Below are 20,977 nucleotides of genomic sequence, written 5' to 3' on the forward strand. Positions count from 1 at the left end.
GTTTATTACAATTCGCTAGCTGTGCCCCCACCCACCTCGGAGCCCAACAGGGGGACACTCATGATGACATGGATATCCATGTCAAAGTGTCAGGGATACACAGGTAGTATACTCGGAAGAATATTTTGAACGAACATAATTCAAATCAAGCTTGCGACAACACGCTCACGAGGTTAATAATATATATTAGTCCGGTTAAGTACACCCACAAGATCGATCAGAAACAAGACAATCCAAACTAAACTCACGATTGACCCTAAGCCACCGCCTTCTTGGAAATCTACGCACCAAGGGCTCGGCATGACCAGCCGATTGATAATACAGGGCCCATATTACCTCTCGTCTAACCGGAGTCTGAAGCCAAAGTAGTGTGTAGCAGTAAAAAAGGAAGAAAAAAGAGCACCAGGACCTTCTTCCCCCGGATACGAGATGCAACCCACGGCAAACAGGTTGGCTTAAATTGGAGCTACTGTGAAAGCCTTCAGCTACACTGATATCACGCGGACGCACATCACACCCCCAAAAGTGGTGTGCATCCGCAAGAGTCCAGTGCACCCAATTATCGGGACGTGGACCCAGTTTTCATGGAGACCACATTTGATGTGAAAAATCGAAGAATGTTTAAATTTTTTAGTACACCTGTGACTGTATTTTCGATTGAACATTTGATGTGAAAAATCGAAGAATGTTTAAATTTTCAATCGAAAATACAGCCACAGGTGTACTAATCTACACACAGAACGAGTACTTAAACTCATGAAATCATACCCATGTTTTAATGTGCCTTGGATGTTATAATGACTTCAATATTTTTGAAATGATATTCCACCGTGACAGGCCTGTCTTGTCGTATGGAGAGTTGGGTGAAAGAGCACTATTTAAATAATGGCATCTTTATTTTCGTATAACAATGTACAAAAGGAATGAAAATAGATTGGTCTAGCTTAAACTATTTAACAATATGTCCCTCCACAGTTGTTGCATACAAATATTGAATAATTTGTTATAGATCCATACTATCATACACCAACCATAGGCGTCGATATAGAATGATTTGTATCGGTAAAACATTAACGCATGCGTAGCTCTTATGCTATAATAACTGTAGTAGAGCAGGTTGCGTATCATAGTTTCAGATATTTGAAACATAAATAATTCGTCGTTAACTGGATCTTATTCAAAATGGTATGTATATCTCATTTCTAATATTTCATATAGTTTATGCATATGTTATTTTAAATTATACATTACATCTATACATAAAATGGACCGAGAACATTAATGAATTACCTAACTCTGTCTAAGGTCATGATTACATTTCTCACGTGTCCGTTATTCATTTATTATTGGGGCTTTTCTCATGATAGCGGCAATAGGAATATAAATTTTCTCCCATGCTTTGAAACAACAGTAGTGTTGATTAATTCAATGGACGTCGTTTTAAAATTCACCAGGATAAGGTTTTTTTACATAGTGTTTCGTTAGTTATCTCTTAATGGTGCCAAACCAGAGAAGAAGTATATATTAGCATGCGACTATACATTTAGCCCCACTTTGTGGAATAAACATTCTTCCATTTTGTTAAATTATGACGGAGAATTTAAGTTGTTTTAAATGTGACAAGGAAAGGCTGCTTATGTTTTTAAATGTTATTTAAGACCAGTTTGTTATATTCACATCACATGTATAACCAGTTTAACTCCAGCTAAATAATATTATAATATTGTATGGATTGGCCTGATTAAATGAACCAGACGCTTGTAATGATTGGGTTGCGTGATTAAAAAAACGTTAATTGGCAGATTTATTTATTTTTTGACCGTGGAAAAGATATTCAACTGCATAATGTTTTGTGTCTAATATTAAAAATCTAGTATAGCTGGAAATTTCCGCAGGGCATTAATTTAGTTATTTTCGATAAAAATCGTGAAGTTTGTGATATAAATCTGATATTGAACAGCTACAGTATATGTGTTATAAGTTTTATATTTTACAGTAATTAAAGTATGTAAATATCGTAACTGAGCAAATTAAAAAAAAAAATGGTCCTCAGATGTTAAGCTGGTTTTAAAGCAAAAACCCTTTTGAAGCCGCAAGATACATGTATTTGGAAAAGTGAATCACATAACTTTTTAATACTAAAGGGTTGAATCTGTGAATATTTGAATACGTGGGATTTTGATCTTCACAGATTATGAGAAATGGGTAACATTGGGTTTATAGGGGATACTGTTATTATTTTAAAGAAAATGCTGGCTTTGTTAATGATGCAAACATACTTAAAGTTTTTGTCGTGGATATTGTAAAGTATAACAGCGATGTCCCAGTAAAAGCAAACAAAGTGCAAAGTAGCTACATTTGAATCACAATAGTCCAAAATCAAAGATACCACCGTAAGATTTGTAATCAAAGATACCGCCGTAAGATTTGTAATCAAAGATACCACCGTAAGATTTGTTATCAAAGATACCACCGTAAGATTTGTAATCAAAGATACCACGGTAAGATTTGTAATCAAAGATACCACCGTAAGATTGGTATTCGTTTTCAACTATTATTTCAAACTATATATGATGTAAAGAATATGCTTGATATCTAATAAACTTGATATTTTAAAACAAGGTAAAAAGAATGAGGAGGCCTGCTAATTTGGATCAAATTGTATAACTTTCAAGTCCAATATCGATGTTCAAAACAAATTTCAATATAAGAGTACAACGTTGTGCATTGCACAGGAAAAAATTATGTAATGTTCAATTGAAAAAAAAAGAATCACCGACTAGGGCCCAGTTGTTCAAAAGATGATCAAGCTAATCACAGTTTAACGACAAATTTCAAATAAAGATAAAATTATTTCTCGTTATACCAATTTTTAGAGAAAAAAATGTTGGAGATTTAAGAACTTCATTCTTTACCTTCTTTCTGATTTCAGTGAAGATAAAATCACAAATTTTTGCGGCAAATGAGAGATGAAAAGAATGAGAAGAATTTATACAAAATACGCAATTGAGAAATTTACTATTCTAAAATGAACACGTTTTAAACGTTTTGTTCTCTCTTTACAGAGGAAAAGGACACTGAAACTATGCTTTGCAGGATTTGCAATAGCTTTATTTATAAGGATGTACATCAGAGTAAATGACAGTACTACAAGTGCGTCTGTGAACAGAAAAATTGACAACACACACGTGGAACCACCAAACATCACAGATAATGATATAAAAGCCTTTTTAAACAACACAACGCCTCAGGCACGACCACGTAAAGGATACATTGTTTACGATTGTGGCGAACAACATCCGGGTGAATGCGGAGGATGGTCTGACCGGATGTCCGGTATGTGCAGTGCATATGTCATTTCCATTTTATTACGAAAGCATTTTCTCATCAGATACACGAAATCTGGCAATCTGGATGATTTTCTAAGTCCTAAAACAATTGATTGGCGATATAACACATCCATTCTGGAAGGAAAGTCATGGGGTTATCAAGACTTCTTCATCAAAATTCCTGACGCTATCAAGAAAAGGAATTTAACTGGTCTTCATAACCTTTTCTCCAAAGATGTAAATTTTGTTCGGTTTAATTGGGATTTTACTCGACATTTTCGAAAGTTTACAGAAGCACAAAATTTAATTCCGTGGATACTAGAATTACATTATGCGGACTTATATTCCACGTTTTTTCATACCCTTTTTAAGCCCACAAAGAGCATCGATGAAGAGGTGAAAATGGTTGTAGAAAAAGCGCCCAAACTTGCATGTGCCCAAATTCGTATGGGTGGAAGTGCGACAATACCTGGAGATGATATACATACGACAGAGTCACAATTGAAAGACATTTGGATCATGCTTAAGGTATTGGAAAGTAAAAATTACAACATATTTGTAGCGACAGACTCTAAATATGTGCGGGACCAAGCCAAACTGTTTTTTAATAATTTATTGGAAGCAAAGGGAAGAATCCTCCATATAGACTGGAACCCTAAAGGTGATGGACTAGCTAGTGGCTACAGAAGAGTTGTGGTAGATTTTTTCGTTCTCACAAAATGTGACATTCTGATACTGACGAAGAGTGGGTTTGGTATCATGGCTGCCTACCTGAATACTAACGTTACGGAAATGTACTGTCTAACGAAGGACGGACTGATGCCTTGTTCCAGATATACAATTCATGATTACTACCCTGGCGAATTACTGTCTCCATACTAAGTAATATGGCAAAGCCATTTACTTAAAAATGATATTCCTATCAAGATATGTCAATATTGAATAAGATTTTTTAATCGTATTACGTTTTTATAAGCATGGCTACTCTCGTTCGCTAAAATAACGGCGAACAAAATACTACAAACTCATTTTCTTTTCATGGGGGACTGACTTTCGCGAAATTCGCGATCCAAATTATTTCTTTAAAGCTAATGTTTATTATAACGGATATCATAAATCATGTATATTAATTATATTATAAATATCAAGATTTATAGCGATAAGAATTTACATTCTATTTTTAAATCTATTAAAATTTATGTTGGCAAATTTTGAAATAGATATCGCAAAAATTAGTAACCACGAACGAAAAACAGGGCATTTTTAGGATTTTGACCATAAACGAAGTAATTACATTTTAGCTTATAAAACATGGCTAGGATGGTATAATATGTAGTTCTCTAATTCTCAACGTTTCATGGATTATAGCAATGCCCGATGAGTTTGTGAACATATAATCTCTGTGACAAGAAGCGACTACAAGGTAGTTCATAGTTGTTTACAATGTACATGTAGTGTATTATGACGGTTGCCGATGTTTGAAGCTATACTTGTTTTTTTCTTGTGATGTGAATTTAATTGATACAAATTAGATTGTCATGTTAGAAGTTTTAAAGAATTTTTTTAATTTAAAAAATAAAATTAAAATTGAACCACAGCGGTTACTCTAGCTATGTAATGTGGATAATGTAGGTATATTTTGTCATATGCCTGTCAGTTTTCCTCACAAACTAAATAACAATAAAATCACAAGGTATGAACATATTCGAATCCTAATTAAGATGCATGTGTGTATTTTAATACAAGATTAATGCAGCGAAGAATGGCATATAATATACCGCGTACGATGTTACTAAAATCTGCATAGTATTTCAGTTATTAAAAGCGCAATAAATAGCATACATTTTTTGTATATTTTATTTTAGACAGGGACACATAATATGTAACTGGTAGCCTCAAAACCATTGGCGCTAATACGAATACCTTTATTTATCTTTAAAATGAATTCATAAGATAGTAACATTAGTTTGATGAACTGAAGGGCCCTATCGTATATGCTGAATGTGCCGACGGCTTTTACCAATTACTAATGTTTATGTTTGAATTCAGTAACCGTAAAAATATAGGTATAGAACAGAAATAAGAAGTCTACATCATTCAGTTTTTAAGATATTAGACTTATAATATATTTATGGCGACCACTTTGAAAAATGGCCGCCATGGCCGTCAGCAGCAAGATCTGCTTGGGGCCCGTTATCAAATCTTATATCATTAGTACTAACTATACATAAACCTTGTTATATTTAACTTTGACCACAATATTGGCACCAGATTAGCAATCGCTATAATAACACGTGTCGATTTGTTTTGTAGCAGCATTTTTTCAAGGAAATTACCTACAGTACTGTATTTGAAATAGAACGTTCCCCACGTTACCAGCACGACAGCACTTTGCCTATATCAAGTTCACTTCTGCCGTACATCTCTTTAATAACAGTCGCTGCGAGTATACATTAAACATTGAAGTATGTTAAAGACAATCACTTAAGGTTTTATTTTTTTTCAATATTTCTATTCAGCTGAAATGTTCTGAAAAAGTCCTGAAAATTAACAAATATTGCAATCGTTACCCAAAAATAAATTATGGTAGTTACGCATTTTATGTCGGTTTTAAAAAGAGCAATTTCTGTTTTGTTTATGTTGTATTTGTCTCATATAAATATATTTTCTTCGTTTTCTTACTAAATTCGACTTTATGATTGGCCGATTCTTTTTCTTCATTAATGCATTGATGTCAATATTGTTTAACTTCCTCGGGGTTTGAAAGAATTTTTTTTTTTTGCAAACTGTGTGAATCCGCGTTTCGGATTCTTTCAAAAGACTGGAAACAAAATTGACTTCATAACCCGATGAAGTTAAAAAATATTTACATCAATACTTATAATTCATTTTCCGACTACTTGATAACATGAAATATGTTTAAACGTACGATTGCAATGTTTTTCAATTGATTTTTAGGTAATGACCCAAATGATCAAGATGACCTATTGTCATCGTGCAACGTCCTTCGTGCGCTGTACGCCGTGTGTCGTGCGCCGTGCGCCGTGTGTAAACTTTTCCTTTAAATCGGTATTAGTCAAAAGTTCTCAATGTATTTGAACCAAAGGAGTAGATATGTAGGACCAGTAATTGGCCTTAATTTTTCAGGCCGAAAAAATTGACTCTGATCCCCATCAATTTCATATCAATAAATACTCTCATACTTGCCATTCATCAAAACATATGTTTTCATAACCATGTACACGATGTGTCCCACCTATGACGTCATAAAATTGATGATTTTCCTCTTCTCGCCAAATTTTGCTAGACTTTCATCATCTTTAGGTTAGAAAAGGCTTGAAATAGATTTGGCCGCCACCTTGGAGCAACTTTACATTTTGCATGGATATGCGTAAATACACGATACACAACGTGTGAAAATCTCTTTCTGCTCCACGAAGGCGGCCACATTCATTTTTAGAGAAAACCATTCGAAAAATTTGATTTTTCAAGGATTTTTGTGAAAAATGGCGGGAAACTGCATGTTGATGATGTCATAGTGAACATAATTGGCACATGCGGGATATTTTCGAGATGTAATGTGTTAGCAAATGTATTCAGTTGTTATATGGCAAAATATGTTGTTCTTTAGTGGAGAATTAATTTTTAGGCCATATTCGAGTCTTCTTCGTACCTTCTCCTTTGACCAGAAACACCCTTAAGGGAAGGGGAATAGATTTTTTTATAAATGGTGACTCTGACCCCTTGTGGCATGAGGGGCGGGCCCAATAGGGGATATTTTGGTAATTCTTTAAAATGCTACTTGTCAAAAAGGTTTCAACGGATTTTAATCAAATTTGGCCAGAAACATTCTTAGGGAAAGGGGAACAGATTCTGTATAAATGGTGACTCTGACCCCCTGTGGCCTGAGGGGCGGGGCCCAATAAGGGAAATAGAGGAAAATTCCTTCAAAACGCTACTGGTCATAAAGTTATTTCAAAATTTTCAAAATCTTATGCATCACCTTATTAAATTAATATACATTGACATTAGCACTTATAAATGGAAATAATATGCCTATCATGAGTAATTGAATATCCTTCAACATATCATTCATTACAATGACTTGAGTCTAAATCATGTGAATGACTGAAACAATGGAACACCATGTGCAACACTGGTATGTCAGTTCTAATGTTTGTTTTTAATGTAAATGTTCTCATTGTTATTCTATATATATGTTCTAATCATGTCTGTCTATATTTTTTGTTCATGATCTGTCATCTAGAATCTTTCTGTCTCATTTTCTCTTTTTCTCTTCCTCAACTTCTTACCTTTACCCTTGAGATGTGGAATACATTTTCAGATTTTGATAACGGATGAGTAATATCACTATATTATCTGTAAACTGTCAGGGACTAGGTGACTTTTCGAAAAGAAAAGACATATTTTCATACCTTAAAAGTAAAAATCACAATATCTTTTGTATCCAAGACACACATTTTACTGTAGATTTAGAAAATCAGATAAGGTCTGAATTGGGTTACGAATGTTTTTTCAATTCTTACAAATCCAATGCCAGAGGTGTCGCCATTCTATTTAACATCAATTTTAAATTTAAGTTTAAGAAAATTAAGAAGGATCATACTGGTAATTTTTAGCTTTAGAGATAGAAATTGACTCTGTAAGTATGACTCTGATAACAGTATATGGACCAAATAAAGATGAACAACAAATTTCTATAACACTATATCAGAAACACTTGATGAATTTGGAAATATAATGTCTATTATTTGTGGAGATTTTAATCTGTTTCTCAATCCTCACCTTGATTACGATAAGGATAAGACATATAAAACTGTGAACAATTCACAAGCTCGAGTTAAGGTATTAAATATAATTGATGAATACAATCTTATAGATATTTTCAGGGAATACCATCCAAACCAAAAAAGATATGGAGAAAATTAAACCCTCTGAAACAATCAAGATTAGATTATTTTTTGGTAAGTGAAGGTTTGTTATTTTTTGTCACCTCCTCTTCTGTAGAACCTAGTTACAGATCAGATCACTCTATTGTAAAGATAGTATTGAAATTTAATGAATTTAAAAGAGGAAGGGGTCTTTGGAAGTTCAATAACTCTCTTCTTTATGATACAGAATATGTTCAATTGATTAATAAGGTTATTACAGACACACACAAAAAAATTATTGTCTTCCTGTTTACAATCAAAATGCTATTGATGACATAGATGATTCAATTTTACAGTTTAATTTAGATGAACAATTATTCTTGGAAACTCTGTTAATGAACATTAGAGGCAAAACTATCTCCTTCTCTTTCCATAAAAAAAGCAAAGAAATTTAAAAGAAAATAAACTGATACAGACCATACAATATTTAGAAAATAGTGAAGATACTAATATTCTAGAAATAGAAGACAAAAAGAAAGAATTAGAAGCTATTCTGTCATATAAATTAAAAGGTAGTGTGATAAGATCTAAAGTTAAGTGGGAGGAAGAGGGAGAAAAACCTACCAGATACTTTTTAAACTTAGAAAATAGAAACTTTGTTTCTAAAATAATTCCCAAAATACAAAAAGAAGATGGAACAGAAATAGATAAACAAGTAGACATCTTGGAAAATACCAAACAGTTTTATGAAAATCTCTATAAAGAGAACAAACATGTAAATAATGTTGATCTAGATAATTACCTAAATTTCCCTGATCTACCAAAACTTACAGAGTCAGAGTCACAGTCTCTAGAAGGGGAGATCACTCTCAGAGAAGCAAGCTATTTTTTAAAAACCATGAAGAATAACAAAAGTCCAGGATCAGATGGTTTCACAGTAGAGTTTTTCAAAAAAATTTGGAACAAAATTGGTAAATTTGTAGTTCGATCTTTAAATTTTGGTTTTTCAAAGGAAGAATTATCAGTAACCCAGCGGCAAGGAATTATTATTACATGCATACCAAAAGGTGATAAACCAAGACATTTTTTGAAGAATTGGCGTCCAATCTCTTTGCTGAATATCACATATAAAATTGCCTCTGGGGTGATCTCATACAGAATGAAAAGTATTTTAGATAAACTTATAAGTCACGATCAGACTGGGTTTTTATCTGGGAGATATATTGGTGAAAATACACGTCTACTGTATGATATTATGAAATTCACTGAAGATAATGATATTCCTGGTATGATTCTAATGATCGATTTTGAAAAAGCATTCGACTCCGTGTCTTGGAATTACATTCGGAGTTTTTTAAGTTTTTTTTGGCTTTGGTAGTGATATTTTAAAATGGTTTAATAATCTACATAACAATGTTACATCTGCAATTAATCAAGGTGGAAATCTTTCTCAATTTTTCGATATAAAACGATCTTGTCGTCACGGTGACCCAATAGCTCCCTTTATTTTTATTCTTTGTGCAGAAGTATTAGCAATTCGACTAAGATAAAAATTGAATATAAATGGAATCATAACAGAGAACTTTGATATTCTCACATCACAATATGCTGATGATACCTTTCTCACATTAGATGGGTCTGAGAAATCACTTCGTGAGACTCAAACAGAACTAACTTCTTTTCAAAACATATCTGGTCTAAAAATGAATGTAGACAAAACTGAAATAATTTGGATAGGTAGTATGAAATACAGTAACGAAAGGATGCTTCCGGAATTCAATTTTAATTGAGGAAAAACTAAATTTACGCTACTTGGTATTGACTTTGATATTAATCTGGATAATATACCAAAGCTAAATTTTGACAAAAAAATTGTTAAACTGAAAAGTCTGATCAGCACCTGGTAAAGTTCATATCATAAAATCACTAATGATTTCTCAATTTAACCACTTATTCATATCTCTTCCCAACCCAAGTGAAAAGGTTATAAAAGAAATAAATACAATTTTGTTTGAATTTTTATGGGATAGTAAAACAGACAAAGTTAAAAGAGCCAATATCGTTCAATATATTTTAATGGTGGCTTGAAAATGGTAAATTTAAATGCTTTTATTAATTCCCTTAAATTAGGTTGGATCAGGAGATTATACACCTGCGAAGGGAAATGGAAATCTATCTTAAAGGAACACATTGATTTTGATTTACTTTTAAATGTTGGTGGTGAATATATTTTAAAATGTATTAACCTTTGTACAAATGATTTTTGGAAAGATACTTTTAAAGCCTGGTATAAATTGAACAGTTCCAAAGAATTTACAAAACAAATTCTTCTTAACAGAAAGTATCTGGCATAACAAAAATATAACTGTTGGTGGTAAACCCGTTTTCTACAGGGCTTGGTATAGATTAGGAGTTCACACAATTGCTGATCTTCTGAAAGATCAAATAAACATAAATTTTTACTCTTTTGAAGAATTTTTACAAAAATATGATATTTTACACACCAACTTCCTTCAATTTCAAGGACTAATATCTGCTGTTCGTAAACGTCTGCCTAACCCCCAGCCGCAAAATCTATTACCACTTATACGTCCATATGTTCCCCTAAATATACTGATTTTCTTTTCAAATATAAAAAATTCAAAATTTCTATATGCTATTCTTAATAAGTCAGAAACTGAACCTACAGGTAAGCTGAAATGGCAAGAAGAATTTTTATTAGATGAAGAAGAGTGGAAGCATATTTATAACATTCCTTTTAAAGTAACAAAAACACTAAAATTCAATGGCTTCAGTTTCGTATTTCTCATTATATTCTCACCACCAATTCAAAATTATTTAAGTATAGTATAGTAGCTAGCCCTATGTGTACTTTCTGTTATTCAGAGAGAGAAACAATAATTCATTTAATGTGGGAATGTCGAGAAGTACAAAATCTATTGCAAAACTTTGAAACTCTTTTAGATGCTCTTTATATTCCTTTTTCAATCAACAAACAATCTTTTCTTCTTGGTTTTACAACTAGCAACCTTAATGCACCTGTTGATAATGTTATACTTTTAATCATTAAACAATACATTACAGAACAAGAGGTTTTCATAAAACCTTAAATATAAACACATTGGCAAAAAATATAAAAGAATATTATAATATTCACAGACACATATCAAATGGTCAAAATGATTTTTTGAAAGCCAAATTTATAAAAAGTTGGAGTAAGTGGACACCGTTTATACAATTTGATATATGAGCTCTTTTTACGAAAAAAATTAAGAACCAAGGATAATTAATTTTAAATCCAGACAGCTTACCGGTATTACTTTTACAACAAATTCTCTACCATTAGATAAAAATACATATTTCCACATCTCGACTCTATCCTCCTAAACAACTATTTCCTCTCTAACCTATCTTCTTAACCTCTTATAAATGTCATGTATGTCTGAACGAATGTGGGTGTATGGAAACCTTTGAATGTATATAATAATTTATGTAAAATCTTTGGTATATGTGTGAGGGTGTGTGTGTGTGTGTGTGTGTGTAAAAGTATAAAAGTGAATGTCATGTAAAATTGATACAAATGAAATACTTTTGTTTTTGTACTTATGATGTTAAATTAATTGTCTTTGTCTGTATTGAAAATGAAAATGATTTCAAAAATAAAAAAAATATAAAAAAATAAAGTTATTGTTGGATTTTAAACAAATTTGGCCAGAAAAATGCATTCTTCGGGGAAGGGGAACAGATCTTGTATAAATGGTGACTCTGACCCCCCTTGGGCCTGAGGGGCGGAGCCCAATAGTGGAAACAGAGGAAAGGAAAATTCCTTCAAAACGCTACTAGTCATAAAGCTATTATTTGATTTTGACCAAATTTGGCCAGAAACATCCTTAAGGGAAGGGGAACAAATTTTGTATACGTGGTGACTCTGACCCTCCTGGCGCCTGAGGGGCGTGGCCTAATAAGGACGAGGCCCAATAGGGGAAATAAAGGAAAATGTCTTCAAAATGCTACTCATAAAATTCTCATTGGATTTTGACCAAACTTGGCCTGAAACATTCTTAGGGGAAGGGGAACAGATTTTGTATAAATGGTGACTCTGACCCCTCTGGGGCAGGGCCCAATAGGGGAATTTTTGGTAATTCTTTAAAACGCTATTAGTCATAAAAGTTTGAATGAATTTCAACCAGATTTAGTCTAAAATATCTTTATGGGAAGGAGAACAGATTTTGTATAAACGGTTTACTCTGGAACTCCAGGGGCAAAAGGGGGTGGGTCCAAGAGAGGAAAAATTCCTTCAAAACGCTACTAGCCATAAAGTCCTAATTGAATTTTGACCAAATTTGGTCAGAAAAATCTTTGGGGGAATGTGAACAGATTTTGTATAAATGATGGCTCTGATCCCCTTCCCTCTTTTTATAATTTGTGGAGATGATTTTCATATGAAATAAAATTCATGAAATAAATTTTGTTGGCGAATATTTGTGAGAATCCACTTCATCAATGCTTAAATAAATAGAATTGCGTTATTTTTCCGATATCGAAACTCTTGTCTCGGCTCATGGCAAAGGTATGTATTGTCAAGTAATTCTTTGATGGATAATTATTGATTTTGGGGTATTTCCATATTGTTTCAGTAATATTACATACAAAACCAAAATTACTGGAACTGTTTGCGAAGCGCTTATATATTTCCCGAGGTATCAAAAAGAATTACACTTTCATTCGGTTTATTGAATCAATCTTTTTCCTAAGTCTCGCACCAAAATACCACCTTGTATTGTATTGTATTTTCTATATATATTGCTATCTGGATGAAGCGTACTGCTGATGTTAACGCTAAGCACTCGTCGCCGACCCCTGCTGTTCCATTGCACATGTTACTGCTGATATATGATAAGTTATATGGTGCGTCTGGATCAAATGCAGATAACGTACGGATTAACACGGGCTCTGCCTAATGATGTCAGTGTAGTCGATCACGGAAAGTGAATACATAATGGGAGAGTGATATATCAAATGTACTCGCCTTTTATGATCATAAATAATTAAGTCACTGAACACTTGCCTGGCGCCTTCATGTGAGGTGTAGAAAAGAATTCAATCCAACATATATATCTCTATGTGACGGGACATGACTTTGAAAAGAGGTGAAAGTATTCAGCTTGTCCTTTTAACTAGGACAAAAATTACACAATACCGCTTGCTTATAACCTCTAGATCTCATATCTACCGGTAATACTTGTAAGTCTAGACTCATGTCGCCTGAGCCTATATACTGCTCGAAGGTAATCACGACTGTGTTTTAAAGCAAAGGTAGCTTCTATATGTTTTGAAAATAAGTATAATCAACTTTAAAATTTTATCATATAATAATTAAGATAATTGGAGATAACCAAGACAGAATGACTAAGTATCGTTGTCGGATTATATGATGCGGTCCGAAATGGATCGAACCGCCATATTTGATTTTCAATGATTGTCAATCGAAGAAAGTATGTGCGATATATTGATGGTATGGCTGCTGATGATAACATATTTTGAAAGTATCTCCGAGCTGCTAAATGCATGTCACGAACGCGATCTATATTCGAAAACTAGATTCTTTACAGGAATCAACATTTCATTGTATAGGGGATATACAGGTGTTAATGGTTTACATGGTGTGCATTTTAAATGCTACGACAGAGCCTCGGATGATGCTTTCTGTTTGGTTTTCCAATAAGATATTCCGTTTATTCGGATGCGTCGGTTAACATTCAAGGTTGGGGAAAGCTCCCGGTTGAAAGTATCACAAATAATTTTGTGATAGAATTAAAAGTGCTTGAACTTGTGTGAATAGTTGCTTAATTTTCACATCAGTTATCAATTTATCATGTGTTCATTTCGAAACAATTTGAAATTCGAGATAAAAACCGTTCCTGCATACTTCCAACCTCTCACAAAGGAAAAGTGGCGTCAATAAATCTATTGCCACCACAGTAGAGGTGACATATAATCTCTTTTCATGGCTAATCAAGATTATTACATGGCAATGAAAAGGACTGGACATGTGTGCAGTCAACCATGGTAACAAATGTTATAAGATAAATAGATCAACTAACCAACGCTTACAAAATTTTTAAAAATACAATGCAATAAGAAAATCACATTTATTTAAATGTACATCAAAAAGCTTCATTAATTATTATTTCAATTAATTATTATATGATAGCAACTTCGTATTGTAAGGAAAAGTTTTCATTCCTCACGAAACTTTATATCATCAAATGATGCCTTAGTATTAAGATTGTGACAAAGTGTCAACATTTGTTATAACGCGCTCGTGAAGTGTGCTCATTAACGCAAAACATAACGATAACTCAGTCGTATGAGTTTAAAATCTGTAGTTACAAACATGTATAAAAATGTAACACATAGCCGATATACCATACAATGTGGTGTCACATGGAGACTGGTAAAACCACGTCCGCACATGCCGAGAGTCAGGCTAAGTCTGCCTGGACAAAGGGCGTCAAGGTCACCAAGAAACCTTCGGACGAATTGACCCTAGCTCGGTCCAGACAGATATATTTAAACCAATTTTATTTCGAATTGAAAAAGTGCGTCTCGGCAGCACTTTCGTTCGTCTAGTATTGAACATTTTTTATGGTATAACAAATATGTTATTTCTTAACATTTATCTTTACTGAGAAGTCTGTATGATTTCGTTTAAAACAAACAGTAAGAAATGTGAAGTTTAAGGCGAAATCAAAATGAAATATTAGAAGGAACGTAAGTAATGTAACTACATTGACGAATTTCTGTAAATAATTGACCCTTTCGGCCTCTTTAAGCTGTCAAATTTGATATTGGCACTTCTAATTATATGACAAGTTTTGACTTCTGCCAATCTGACAAGAGTTTTTAGCACGATGAAATATAATTTCTGCAAGACCAGGAAAAGAACGTCGTAATAAGCTTTGTTTTCGAGTTTCAGAGTTAACAGCGTTACCCAATATAATTGTCAAGTTTACTTATGACAAACTTGTAAGTACCTGGTATCTATTATTATCTATTATTACTATTATTTATAGTGACATCACAAAATGAAAATATTTTGTAATGACAACATTGATTTTATATTGTTTTGTATTGTCAAACAAATGTGAATGAATCTTCAGGTATATATCTCCACATGATAAACGCTTCAATGTAATGACCTTCATTTTTCATATATTATGTATGACAACATTTTTAAGGTGATCTTAATGCAATGCGAACACAATCCACTTTACAAATAGGTAGAACACATTCTGTCAATGTATAAATGTATGAAAGAGGATGATTATGAAAATGGAATAACAACAATTTTCAATTTCACTATTGGCTTAAATAGGTTATAAATAAAGAAACAAAAAAGTAAGACTTACCGCAATATCTTTCTTCTGTATCTGGTGTCTTCATGTTTATTATACATGTAGATCGTCTCCCGTTATGTGAAATTAATAAACACGGCGTTATTCTTGGTTATTATAATGGCGTTATAAACATTACCATAATAATTAACATTCCAGTTTCATTCAATGATGTTGATGGTCTTTACTTTAAGTAACATTCTAAATTGCAATCAATGTCTGTTGACACCAATCATAATATTAACAAAGGGTATACATAAATGTAATAATTGTGTAATGATTTTTGCGTTTTGATTCATTTCACGTATTGCATATACCAGGACTTCCTCATTTTTTAGACTATGTAAGATACTTAGTACGTTGAGAAGCCAGGTTAAATATTTCAGATGATTAAGGGAATTCCCTATATTGAAAAATCCATGTATATGATTCTTTCGGACGCATTCAGGATATTGTAGGATATAAGGAATTCGGTACATTGAAAGGTCGTGGATCTTTGCATCTCAATATTCTAGGTGATATAGGGAATTCGCTTCATTGAAACGCACGGTATATGAACCTTTCAGGCGTTTTTAGAAATTCAACAATGTAGGGAATTCCCTACATTGAATGGCCAGACAATGTAGAATAATAAGACATTGTAGGGAATATGCTATATGTGAAGGCAAGGAAAAGGCAAACATATAGCAATATCCTTTCCTCAAAGTATCCCAATTTCGAAAAAAAGTAGGAAATGACTCAAAATCGCTTCTTAATTGCTTAAATGGGAAAGGTGAAATAGTCTCATCTTATTTGGAATCGGGTTATATTTACATCTACAGCGCAGTAAAATGAGTACATAAGGTCAGACCAAAAATCCAAGTTGTGGTCTACAATTTCATTTCACATTTTTGAAATGCTATTAGTAATTATAATGTGATTTCTGCAGGTACGTTTCCATATAAAAATACGTAAGGCATAAAAAACAAGAATTTTCCATTGCATTAATGCTGTGTTGCAACTAATTATTAAAATGCATCAAATATGTTTCTCTGTCCTTTTCAATGATTTTAACAGCTTAATTCATCAAACCTGGTGGTTTGCAATAGATTATTAAAGAAACAAAAGTATGTCAAAATTTTCGCCCAGTTGCGGCACATATCACTTTAATGCTACACCAATTCTTGTGTCTGCAGTTCAGAAATAAGTCACTTAATGATGTGTTGAAGCAATTTTTATAACAATATATCATTTTACAGATATTCGTGTTCACTCTGTTAGTGTTAGTGTATATATGGGACAAGGAAGTAATTCCAACCATGTGGACAAAATGTCGTCAAATTTTCGAGGCGATCTGCCCCTTTATCAAGAAATACAAAACGAACGCGATTACATAATATGCTACGAACAGTAATGCGGAACAAAGTAGACAAATGTTTAACTATACAGCTCATTGGAGCGCATTTTCGTCGGCAAGTGGCAGCCAAAGGCTGGATCTACCAAAATGTTAGTGTATATATATATATATAAGAGGTGCCTTCAGAAGTATAGCTACTATTAAAGACTTCATGACATATCTGTTATATCCCTTAATCAATAACAGTTTGTTTTGAATTCTTATTATTCTTATCATTAAAACACGTTTTATAGCCTTTAATTTATGATCTTATTTGATTGGTGTCACTATCATGCCATTTGTCTTTCATTAAGAATTAGACCTGATGTGATACATACTGTGTTGTATGTCCAAGTTGATATTTCTGTTTTTAAAATTTACTTCAATTCCGCCAAAACTGATTTATAAAACGAATACTAAGGTTAGGCATCATTGGATTGATAGGGCATAGAATGTAGATTTTAATGAATCTACTGGAGATTAGATCATGAATTTCGAAATTTGTTAACAATTTTACTAACAGTAATCATCTGTACGTTTGATTCACTTTTGATTAACGTTACAATCAGTCTTATAATTTTCAGTTCATAGTTTACAGTCATTGACGTACGTCTTTGTCCTGATCGGTATCTGACAATATAAAAGCCGTAATCATTTACCAGTTCGACGTAGCCACAACAACGTCCTAAATTTCTATGAATATAACGGGATAAGGTCAAGAAAATAATCCAATCAAAACAGATGCTTTATCAACATTATGCGAATATTTAGCTAGGTTCCACTCGTTGGACAGCTTGAGATTGCTTTTTTTTAATTGACGCATAGCTATCCCATGAACGTTCACAATCAACATAGAATTAAGTCTCAATGCGGCCATTCGCATCAAGTCTTGTCGATTTCAAAGTTCGTTGAATAGTAAGATAAATATGACATGATATCAGACCGTGATCCCGCTATTTACAATATAGAATTATCGCTTAAAGAACGTGCTATGCTTAATGGTGTTTTTTTTTCAATTATCTAAATTTTATACCACCAAAAGAATTAAAACAATATTGAAATATCATAATAGGAATATGATTTTAAGTGTCGCTTTGCCACATTAAATGGAATCGGTAACTCGCCAGGGCAGCAATCATACGTGAAATAACCATCTTATTAACTAGTATGGAGACAGTAAGTCACCAGGGTAGTAGTCATCAATTTTATATCTGGAACAAGGCATCAGTCCGTCCTTTGTTAGACAGTACATTTTCGTAACGTTATATATAATTAGTATACAGGTAGGCAGCCATGATACCAAACCCACTCTTCGTCAGTATAAGAACGTCACATTTTGTGAGAATAAAAAAATCTACCACAACTCTCCTGTAGCCACTAGCTAGTCCATCACCTTTAGGGTTCCAGTCTATATGGAGGATTCTTCCCTTTGCTTCCAATAAATTATTCAAAAACAGTTTGGCTTGGTCCCGCACATATTTAGTGTCTGTCGCTACAAATATGTTGAAATTTTTACTTTCCAATACCTTAAGCATGATCCAAATGTCTTTCAATTGTGACATTGTCGTATGTATATCATCTCCAGGTATTGTCGCACTTCCACTCATACGAATTTGGGTACATGCAAGTTTGGGCGCTTTTTCTACAACTATTTTCACTTCTTCATCGATGCTCTTTGTGGGCTTAAAAAGGGTATGGAAAAACGTGGAATATAAGACCGAATAATGTAACTTTAATATCCACGGAATTACATTTGTGCTTCCGTAAACTTTCGAAATTGTCGAGTAAAATCCCAATTAAACCGAACAAAATTCAGATCTTTGGAGAAAAGGTTATGAAGACCAGTTAAATTCCTTTTCTTGATAGCGTCAGGAACTTTGATGAAGAAGTCTTGATAACCCAATGACTTTCCTTCCAGAATGGAGGAATCATATTGCCGATCTGTTGTGGTAGGACTTAGAAATCTTCCAGATTGCCAGTTTTCGTGTATCTGATGAGAAAATGCTTTCGTAGAAGAACGGAAATGACGTAGGCACTGAACATACCTGACATCCGGTCTGACTAACCTCCGCAATCCCATGGATTTTGCTCGTCACAATCGTAAACAATGTATCATTTACGTGGTTGTGCCTGAGGCGTTGTGTTCATAAAGGCTTTTATATCATTATCTGTTATGGTTGGTGGTTTCACGGGTGGTTTGTCAATTCTTCTGCTCATAGACGCATTAGTAGCACTGTCATTTACTCTGCTGTATATCATTTTAAGTAAAGCTATTGCAAACCCTGCACTGCATAGGTGATTTGTTCTTTTCTTTCGTTAAGAAAAAACCGAGGTATAAGATAGTTTTATGAAATGTCTATTTTATCAATTGTAAAGATTCTTCTGGTATTTTATAATCAGCCTCGGATACAGCCTTTGCGAGATGGTATTCATGACAACAAGAACGTTCATGAATGATTCATGAACTTTCAACATTATTTACTGATTGTGGTTCATAAAAACTGTTCATGAATATTCATTTCTCATGACTTTCATGAACTTTTCATGAAGTTTTATGAATCCATGAAATATTAAAGAATTACCATGATCAATAAATCAAGAATAATTCATGAAGTTTTATGCATAACTGATATTCATTCAAATTCTTTAAAATAAATGAAAATTTTTCATTTATCTTTTTTAAAAAGAATTTTAATGAATTATTCTTGACATGATATTTCATTCATTTTGATGAATTAAAAGAGTATCCAATGAAGTCAGATGTCTTCGATATATATTTCCCACCAAAACAGTCACCATCCAAAATTGCTGCTGTATCTGCTGCAGTGTGGAAGGGGAAACATTATTCATCTTAAAATGGAGGTTTTGGCATATTAGTGAAAGGATTATCCCATTTGTATTTATATGCAGTACCTTTTCAACATGAAATTGTTGCACACTGATATTGCTATAGTGTTTATGCATAGATATTGGTTTGTGAAATGCTGTCAAATTGTCCATATAAACTATCATGCTTTACAACTACAGGTGGCTTTTTTTTGGGTTTTTTTTCTAGATTTATTTTGGACAATGTATTATGACATTGTTTGCTGCATATCCCTGAAAACAGAATTTTCCCAGCATTTATGATATCTGTGGCATTATGAAAATAAAATGAACACCGTAAACTGTTGGTGATTTCATGTTAAACTCTTCTGATGTTATATATTGATATATGGATGATACATATTGTCTTAAGAATTTGTTTCGTCAAATGTTGAATTGATTCCAATAGAATTTCCATTGGTTTGGTAGTAAATTTCAATCCTGGCAATTATGGGCCAGTAGAGTTGTTCATATGTTGCTGACTCTAACCAACTTGCATTCATGAAACTTCATGAACACAACACTGACGTGGCTCGATTCAAGAATATTCATGAATTGTTCCAGTTCATGAATATTGATGAATTACTTGCGCATACTTCTGCGAGTTGTAGTTCATAACAAATTCATGAATTATCACAAATAAATATTCGTGATTATTCATGATGGTTTTAAGTTCATGAATATTCTTCAAATATTCATGAACTTATTATGAATTTTCATGGATTGGTTGTTCATGAATGTTCATAGTTTTATATATAAAAGCAGTTCATGAATGTTCTTAATTTCATGAATAAACGAGATTGATGAATGTTCATGAATTCATGAATGGATTGATTTTTGAATGTTCATGAAATATTTTTTCCTAAATTATTCTTGAAGTGTCAAGTTCATGAATTTCATGGACATATTCATGAAGAATCAAAGAGTATTCATAAATGATTTATGAAGTATTCATCAACGTCTCGTAGGGGAAATGAACTGGCTTTCTCGCCCTTCCTTGTTAATTTGTTTCAAAACAGCAAGGGTATCAAAATGGCATTATTCTTCGAATTATATATCGTACAAAGATAGGTGAATTGGTCATAATTTGCTCACGAACCTTCCCAACATTACATTTTG

General features: G+C 33.0%; 1 protein-coding gene and 1 pseudogene across 3 annotated transcripts in view; one reads left to right on the forward strand and one right to left on the reverse strand.

The window, feature by feature from the left end:
• Positions 1 to 12,609, forward strand: part of LOC138336838 (uncharacterized) — a 34,178-nt gene extending 21,569 nt beyond the window's left edge. For 2 of the 3 annotated variants that reach the window (XM_069286432.1, XM_069286433.1), the window contains one exon: positions 3,066 to 12,609. In XM_069286432.1, coding sequence (XP_069142533.1) covers positions 3,123 to 4,211 — 1,089 coding nt within the window. In that variant the 5' untranslated portion in view covers positions 3,066 to 3,122 and the 3' untranslated portion in view covers positions 4,212 to 12,609. Of the gene's footprint in view, positions 1 to 1,049; positions 1,186 to 3,065 lie in introns of those variants that run through there. The other variant, XM_069286431.1, reaches the window with a different exon arrangement.
• A 3,066-nt stretch (positions 12,610 to 15,675) lies between these two features.
• On the reverse strand, positions 15,676 to 19,843 carry LOC138305039 (uncharacterized; annotated as a pseudogene).
• Positions 19,844 to 20,977: the final 1,134 nt, after the last annotated feature.

The sequence above is a fragment of the Argopecten irradians genome, chromosome 12, assembly GCF_041381155.1.
Source record: "Argopecten irradians isolate NY chromosome 12, Ai_NY, whole genome shotgun sequence".
In the NCBI taxonomy this organism is placed as follows: Eukaryota; Metazoa; Mollusca; class Bivalvia; order Pectinida; family Pectinidae; genus Argopecten; species Argopecten irradians.